Source organism: Vespula pensylvanica, chromosome 3 (genome assembly GCF_014466175.1).
Source record: "Vespula pensylvanica isolate Volc-1 chromosome 3, ASM1446617v1, whole genome shotgun sequence".
Lineage (NCBI taxonomy): Eukaryota > Metazoa > Arthropoda > Insecta > Hymenoptera > Vespidae > Vespula > Vespula pensylvanica.
This window is the reverse complement of record NC_057687.1, coordinates 3,026,133-3,034,741: the sequence shown is the minus strand read 5'-3', so window position 1 is coordinate 3,034,741 and position 8,609 is coordinate 3,026,133. Positions and strand designations below refer to the sequence as shown.

General features: G+C 30.6%; 3 protein-coding genes across 3 annotated transcripts in view; 1 reads left to right on the top strand and 2 right to left on the bottom strand.

Moving 5' to 3' along the window:
• The window catches only part of LOC122628008 (fatty acid synthase-like), an 8,739-nt gene extending 5,640 nt beyond the window's left edge, over positions 1-3,099 (top strand). Inside the window, exon 12 of the mRNA XM_043809784.1 lies at positions 3,046-3,099. Within this exon, the coding sequence (XP_043665719.1) occupies positions 3,046-3,084 (39 nt within the window). The 3' untranslated portion in view covers positions 3,085-3,099. The remainder of the gene's footprint in view (positions 1-3,045) is intronic.
• LOC122628056 lies at positions 127-723 on the bottom strand. Its single transcript, XM_043809883.1, has 2 exons — positions 469-723; positions 127-395 (listed from the first exon to the last, which is right to left on the bottom strand). The coding sequence occupies exons 1-2, from the start codon at positions 545-547 to the stop codon at positions 133-135; spliced, it is 342 nt and encodes a 113-aa protein (XP_043665818.1). The 5' UTR covers positions 548-723; the 3' UTR covers positions 127-132.
• Positions 3,100-6,938: 3,839 nt separating the features above from the next.
• LOC122627517 (fatty acid synthase-like) overlaps positions 6,939-8,609 on the bottom strand; it is a 10,355-nt gene continuing 8,684 nt past the window's right edge. The window contains 4 exon segments of the mRNA XM_043808653.1: positions 6,939-7,192; positions 7,262-7,516; positions 7,600-7,854; positions 7,946-8,406. Coding sequence (XP_043664588.1) covers positions 7,061-7,192; positions 7,262-7,516; positions 7,600-7,854; positions 7,946-8,406 — 1,103 coding nt within the window. The 3' untranslated portion in view covers positions 6,939-7,060.

Below are 8,609 nucleotides of genomic sequence, written 5' to 3'. Positions count from 1 at the left end.
AGTCAAACTTTGAAGATACTCTTCATGAGCTTCGGTATCTATTACTAATTTTTGTATTCCAATCGGCACCAATAAATCTCTAGTATCTACATTAATGATTTTCATTTGTAACATGTTATCCATAAACGCTACCTAATTCTTTTTCCATTCAATATGTCCTTTTCTTTCCGAAATGGACGCACTGCTTATACTTCGGAAGAGACCTCTGTATTGACAACCACGTAACTTCAACTCTTTATAGATATCTTTTTCATTTAATTCTTCTTCTTCATTATTAACATTTCTTTTGATTACATCAGCTGGTATTTTCTCCTTCGATAAATTAGTTTCGATAAGACGAATTCTTCCAGTAACAATAACAGCACTTCCTTCGACAACTTCGAATTTACCACTGCCTACTCATTTGAAGATCGTGATGTATTAAACATCGTGGAATGTAGTTTATATATATGAATAAGAAGCATTTACCTTTCTGAATCATGACAACCATTTCAACTTTGTCTTCTTTGGGTATAGCGGTTGCTCGATTAAACTTTATATTTTCCATGACAACGTATTTCTGTGTAGAAATTTCCTATTGTCATTCCCAACGTTTCCCACACCAAGCATATATATTCTGTTCCAGGAAACAAATTTCTACCATCAATCATGTGACCATTTATGTATTCGAGATCTTCATCGGCAATCGCTATTGCTACTATCCGAAAACACTATTGCTACTTCTCCGAAAACAAGTTTCTCTTGCTTTTTAAAATGTGCTACAAACCAATCGTTGGAATGTTCCCACCTAATCATGATATAATAATGTATTTTTGCATTAATTTCAAGAAATTTAAAAATTATTAACCCTTCTCGTGATTTAAATGCACGTATTTTTACCGAATAAAAGGGGATATCATTAGAGTGCCTCGACTTACAGGATATTCTACAGGTGAGTACAGTTTAGCAAGATCAAGCTGTAAACCGGCATTGTACAGTTTCCCTAATCCTTCCGGGAAAACTTTTACAATATCTTTGTGATATTTCTGAGTTAATGCAATAACCGTTTTTTGTAATGACTTCCTTGAAATTTCTTTTACTTGGCCATGAGGCGTAAATTCAATAGTAATGGTATTGTCAGGAATTAAGTTCGACGTTTCCGCAAAAAGTACAGATCTCAACAAATTATTAATAAGATACTAGGCAAACGAGAATTGTGTGCTTGAAGTCAACGATTCGTTCCACCGATGTACTCAATCACTTATAACTTCGAGGTTTTGCTACTGGTATACCTTTTTTTAAATTTGCCAAAAGAATGCTTTTAGCTGGAGCGATATAGCGGTTGTGATACGGTATTCTTTTCTCTGATACCACTTTTGCAAAAATTTCGTTTGCCTGTCAAATATACAAATATTACATGATTAACAAATCAACCCAAGCAATTCTTATTATTTGTTGGATCATCTCTGGTGTAAAACGAACCTGTAGCTTTTCAACAAATGCTTTCAATGATTCAGCTGAGCCGGTAATTGTTGAACTTTCGGGTCCGTTGTGAAACACGATGTCGATATCATTAGGACATAAATTCATTAAATCTTTATAACTTAGCCCTACTAGGGCCACAGAACAATGAGGTATTTTTGCTTCTATTACGGATATTCCTTGCGAATACGCTGCCAATATCGTTTCCTCCAGTGTCAAGCTTCCGCTGCGTATGCACAACCAAGTTCACCCATGGAATATCCAATTATGTAGTCCGGTAGTATTCATACATAAAGTTAAAAGCTCCACCAAACCGATCTGTACAAACGCATCGAATTTCTTAATATCGTTAATTTTGCTGCTTCGCTTCGGAATTTCTGAACGATCTTATGAAATATAACGATAATATAAGGAAAAGATATAAACGTTAATTATTCCGTGAAGTGAAATTAGTATAATCGGTACCTTGTTTCTAACGACGTACGTCCGCCGTAATACAATCTTTGCAGTTGAAAAGATTATCTTTCAATTGTTCCACACTACTGGAAATCCACTACTGGAATCACTACTTAATCTACTCGCAAATCCAAAAATAATAACTTCTTCACCTCTTTGCCATATTTCAGGAATTTCTACGACTTTTTGGTCTTTTCAAATACTTCATATCCATCATGTTGTTTTAATGCTTTTCGATTTTCCACGCGAAATATAATATAGAAATTAGAACTGAATGTAGAATTACTCATCCGTTTTAATATGTTAGAAATCGACAATGATGAATATTCTTTTATAACAATGTAATATCCTTTGTCAAAGAATTAATTATCTAACACAACATTGCATTCTTTCTGCACTCTTTATTTTAAATTTATTCAAATGAAAATGAATGCATTTGGCATTTGAACTTTCTGGTATTCTATTCTAATTAGGTATTACGTCGGTATTATTCAATAGCAAAAAAGTCCGTCGTGATAAGTTAAATATTTTTTAATTAAAAATATTAAGTTCATATCTTACCCAGCGTATGTAACATTTTTTTCTGAAAGTTTGTATATTGTATATGATATTCTGGTCAGTAACAGTAAAATGAATTTGAAGTAAAAAAAGAAGGAAAAGGCAGGTTTCTTCATTTTAAGATCATTTTCATTTCTGGTTTATGTCATACGATATCATATCGACATATTAAATTACGAATTCTTATGAGAATGGCGCAGCTTGTCGACAATAAAAGAATATTATCTAATGAAAAATATTTCACGTTTGATCGGAATATATAAAATATTTTAAAATGGAAAGTCAGTAGGAGATATGAGTAAGATTAAAATTATTATATAATGTGCTAATAAACAGTAAGAGTAAATGAAAAGTATGAATTCTGAAAATGTAACATTTTTTCTGAAAGTTTGTGTATTGGATATGACATTCTGGTTTGTTACAGTAAAATTAAGATATAAGTAGAAAAAGAAGGAGTGGAAAGGTATCTTCATTTTCATTTCTGGTTTAGTCATACGATCTTATATCGGCATATTACTATTAGGAATTCTTATGAAAATGGCGCAGCTGATCGGCAATGGAAGAAAATAATCTAATGAAAAATATGCCACGTTTGGTCAGAATATGTAAAATATTTTATAATAGAAAGTAAATAGGAGATATGAGTAAGATTAGATATATTGTGTAATGTGCTAATAAAGACTAAGAGTAAATGAAAAGAATAAATTCTGAAAATAAATAAAATAAGAGTGAAACCTGGGGAGTATTAACTTATTTCATTAAATAAAATAAATCGTATGAATATGTATTATCGAAGCCTAGTCTTTAACATCATTCTTGATCGGTGATAAGGTATTTGCGATTAAAACGCCGTATGATTTATATAATTTAATTCTCATATGTTAATAACCATATTTTATGACATTTCGCGAAGTAAGGACAATATTTTGAACATTTCTTAGAATCAGCCAATCGATTAATTACAAGCCAAACCTTCTAAACCATCATGAACTACATAACTTTTATTCGGAATACATGTATAAGAAAGTTAAGACAAAATGAGTGTATTTAGTGATTCATTTTCTTCGCGGATCCTTATGTGTACCTAAGACGTTTAAGACAGATTGCAGATCATAATTTATATTGTTAAAACAATACCATATTCCACGAATAATAAAATATTTAAACACATATAATATATTGAAATAAGTAAAATACGAAGAAACAACGAACATCAACTTACTTTTCCCATATGCTTTCCGGCTGACATGAATCTAAGTTTCTGTTTCTATTTGATCTGTGCCGGAATATGTCCTATTTATCGATTTGATCGCATTCTCCTTAATGAGTTTGTTGAATATTAAATAAATTTCATTTTTGACTTCGTCATTTATTACTATAAATACTGATATATAATTTGATCCAACATTGAACCATGAAAGCAGATACCCTTCATGAAGAGTTTGGAGCTCAACTGATTACTTGCCGCTAAGTCAAACTTTCCATTTTCTAAAAATCTTCCTTTATGTCTATACCTACACCATCGGTTCGTTACAAAATTATTTTTTCCAAGCTAGTTTCTCGAGAATGTTCATTGATACTAGAGAATGTATCTTTAATGAATTCACGTTTTTTCTGTGTGCTAACTGTAGTAAATACAACATATGCTATGTTAATAGTAGCTCGGCCAATTCCACCTGAACAAACATAGATAAAGTTTCTGTCACACTTCGCATTCTTACATTAATGTAAAGTGCAGCTATGCATGTGCAATATACATACGGTCCTGTCGCTGCATTACTTAAACTCCTATTATCAGGTATAGTTCAAGAGAAAAATTAACGAAACTTTGGTAAACTTCTGAAAAAAATAATTTCATTCATACTAGTTGATTAATAATGGAGTGATAAGTAAACTTGAGCACGCGAGGTACAAGTAGCTAATGCTTTTATAATCCCTAAACGTTCCCTCATCGTAAATCATTCGTAATAAAATTCGTTTCGAATTGTTCGGAATAATGGGGTACATTTAAAAAAATTTTCAGGAAGAAATTGTTAAGATCTTGAATTAAAACGAAAGATATTCCAGGTTCCTTCTGTAAGCAATTATTAAATCCTAAGAGACTCGACTGAATATTTCCTTTTTAAACGTGTATGAATCTCGTGTTGCTGATATTCTGTTCCTCATTCCTTCCAAGTATAGTTTGCACTTGTTGTAACTATTATTGTTCTTAATATTAATATTAAAAGCATAAAATTTAATCTTTGAATAATCATGGTACTTTCCGGACTTTTGTCTTTTTTAACAGTATACAAAATTTTTTGAATAGTGTGTATTTAGAATATGGTATAAATATATTTTTACCATGCATATTGGATCTAAGGATTTTTACCATAAAATCGAATCTAAGGATATTTTAAAGCAAAATAAACGAAAGGAAATTAAAAGATACAAAATATAAAAAAAATAAAAATCTAAGGAAGAAAAATCATAGAATAGAAAATAATAAGTTCCTTTTTACGGAAATGTAATTTCTTTCCAAAACATTAATTGTCACGGCCATTCACATTCATAATATTTAATACAATATCTGTTCAAATAAAAACAGCAAACATTTCAAACTGACCTTTGAACTACCTGTTTCTATATTAATGTTAAAAAATAAGTCGATGCTATTCAGGGACAGAGAATCAAAATTTTGTAGAAATATGATAATTAAATATTTTAAATCTTACAATTATACGGGTTAATATAGAGAAGTTTGAAATCAACTCGACCTGGATATATTTAATTGTATTGGATATAGAAATAAATTTAGTATCTAATAGGACGGATGTTCTAATATCTACTACAGGACAAAGTCCTCGAAACGTGTTAATTTATGAAGAAGTCCCGATCGATCGATGATAGTGATCGTTTAAAATCGATATGGATCGACAGATCTGTACGTTAAAGTTAACAAAAGTCGTTTGATTATTAAGAGAAGCATTGATTTCTCCTTATCAATCGTTTTTAGTTGTTGAATTATTCCTGATCTAAATTAATTGAAACTATGCTTCCTGAACAGCTCCCTTCAAGCTCGTAAGTTTAGATAATTCGATGCGTAAGAGCAGATGATTAGTGAAGCGGGATGTATAATAAAGTGATAGTATTGCTCTATACGCATCATGGTAAAAAAAATATATATGCACATTTATGTAACTATATATAAGAGCATTATTGCTATATTGCGAGTTGGGATAGACAAATGCCGAAAATATTATGGCATCAAATATATCATTTATCCACTATAACTATGAGCTTCCAATAAAAGCTAGTAAGTATAATAATATCTATGCTAAAACTGACTGAGAAACACTATTTGGTACTATGTAGCTATAACGCTCTACAAAATTAATTAATCGATTAATTAATAAATGATTTATTAATATTATTAATTTATAAATTTATTTATATGCTGTGAAAAATTGAAAACAATTCTTGTATTATATTATTAAAACATATATATGAAAATATCAAAATTATGCTTTTGTATGACCTCAAAGGATTTAAAACCTGGACAATTTCATCAGAAAAGTAAGTGTTGTTAGTAAAATACTATGTAGAGTTGTGTAAACAACAAAATGTGAGATGCAAACATAAGAGAGATCGTTTGTTTGGTTATTCGAAAACTAACCAGAACTAATGATTCTTTTTAAGACTGTAATAAATGATGTGGAGCATTGAGTATCTTATTATACAAGTGATGAATATTTCAGACTCGTGCGAGCGATTCACGCGTAAAGTATGTCAGAATAGCATCATTCGTGTAACAAATTTATTGGAATTTCTTTCCATCAATAATTAATTTCTTTTTCTAGTTCTCCATTTCGGACAGGTACTAAACAATCGGCAGGTTTTTCAGTAAATAAGCTGCACTTATAGAAACGGTGATGCAAAGACAAGCGCTAAATTGTAGTTATATGCTATACCTAAGCATATAGTTATATGCTACATTTAATAGCAAAAAAAAATAGTATGATTCTTCGGAACAGTACCATTCAGAATACTACCATTGAGTCTACAGTATATTAACAGCAGATCAAATGATCTTACAAAGTATTGGACCATACAATCTTCGAGGAAATCGATCGATTAATTAACGAGACTAAAAGATACGGTAAAAAGCATTCTTATGAAAGTCGATGCAAAAAAAAAATTGGAATCACGAATAAAATGAAGATAAAACGAAAATAAAGTTCCATGCAAAGAAAATCCAACGTTTGGACCATCTGGCAATCTCTAATACATTAAATTGATATACCATATACTCGTATACAAGCGAAATATGTATTATTTTTAAAGTGCTTAGAAAATAGGTAGATACATTATGACGAATACAAAGCGCCGTGTAATTTTTTCAAATTATAATATATAATATATAACAATAGATACTATTTAATTATCTGCTACAAACTCCAAATATTAATCAAATGCGAAAAACATACTTTCCATGTATATTCTTTATTATAAAATACAAAGGAAATTGATAGAAATATTTGATATCCCATATTTATTTCGGAAAATCACAACACACAAATATATCATCAACGCTCTATTAGTTTTCTTAAATTACGTTTTCTGTAAATGTTGCAGCATCAAATAGTTCATCATTAATAGCCATTGAAATTTCCGTGGCACATAACATCGTGATATGATTACCTTCAACAGTGCGAACATCTACTTTGGCCTCAGTTATCTGAAAATAACATCATTGTATTGTAAATTAATACTATTTTCATTATTTATACGAAGTTTTAAAACATACATTCTTCAATCCATAATCATGCGCAGCATTTGATACAGACGGAAACTGCGGTTTGAATAATATGATTGGTGTCCTTAGATATGGCATTGGTTCTGGATTATATGCCATAACTGCTTGCAATCTCAAATGAAGTGAGTGAATGGCTTTTCTTCGATCTTCCTTCAAAAATAATTCCTTGTGTTCGGGAGATAGAACATTAAAAAATGCATTTAATTTCTCATCCCACGAATTGCATTTTTTTAATTCAAGTTCAAGCTGCAAAGTAATATTGGAACATAAATATGGGACTACACAAAAATGGACAAGAAATGATGTCTTTTGGAAAAATAATGACGAACCTCTACAACGTTCAGACCTACATACGCGTTCATTATATCGAGCAAAATATTGTTATCTAATTCTTCCTCCGATGAGGAATGCAAGTTTTGTTGTATAAATGTTTTCAGATGCTGAGGAGCTCCGTCTATCAATATTAACCGGCCAATAAATCCTTTGATTTCTAACATACGCGTGAGTTCAATAGCTAGAACGGATCCAAATGAATATCCTACTAACAGGAAATCATTTCGATCCTTAAGTTTCTCCAATATAAGCTATAAAATGTAAAGTTATGTATCATGTTAATATGTAATGTTCAATAATATTCAATTTATCCAAATGTATTTTTCTAATAAAAGCATATACCGGTAGAAAGGAATTGGCCATAGCTTCAACAGTTTTTGACTCATAATTAAGAGCAAATTGAAAACATGTCGCAGGTGATTTAATATTTGATTCTAATGTTTTGAAAATATCAGCATAGCCTTCGATTCCTGGCAGAAAGAATATCTCTCTACGACCTTCCGCCGGATTAGTTTTAAGTGGAATAGCTAATTCGGTAGAAAATACTTCACCAAACAATTGCCTCAACATATTTGTAATAGATAATATTTGATTTGTATCATTTTCATTCTGATTACTATTATCGGTTGATTTATTATTCATTTCTATAAGTTTGGCGAAGTTTAAGTTCCGAATATCTGACCCAGTAAGATATATATCATATTCACGCTCCAATGTTTGTTTTATTTCTATAGCAGTCATGGAATCCATTCCCAGATCAGGCAAGGGAGTACGTGGATTAATGCTGTTCAAATCTTTAATACCTGAAGTCAAAAATTGATACTTTTCAATTAATAACTATAAGTAAAGAAGGTATAACATGCAAATATATACATATAAAAATGAAATTATTAGAATCAATAGTAATAATTATCCGGTTGGATAATACATACACAAAATGTTTAAAACAGCATCTACAACATTATTCACATCGCTATCTCCGCGCTTTGCAGCAACTACCATACTA

What these genes read in the sequence shown, in the direction of transcription:
- LOC122628056 (XM_043809883.1), bottom strand. Translation starts at nt 547, where the DNA reads ATGGAAAATATAAAGTTTAATCGAGCAACCGCTATACCCAAAGAAGAC. An exon ending in GGTTGTCATGATTCAGAAAG is followed by an intron (nt 396 to 468) that starts GTAAATGCTTCT and finishes TCAAATGAGTAG; the next exon opens with GCAGTGGTAAATTCGAAGTT.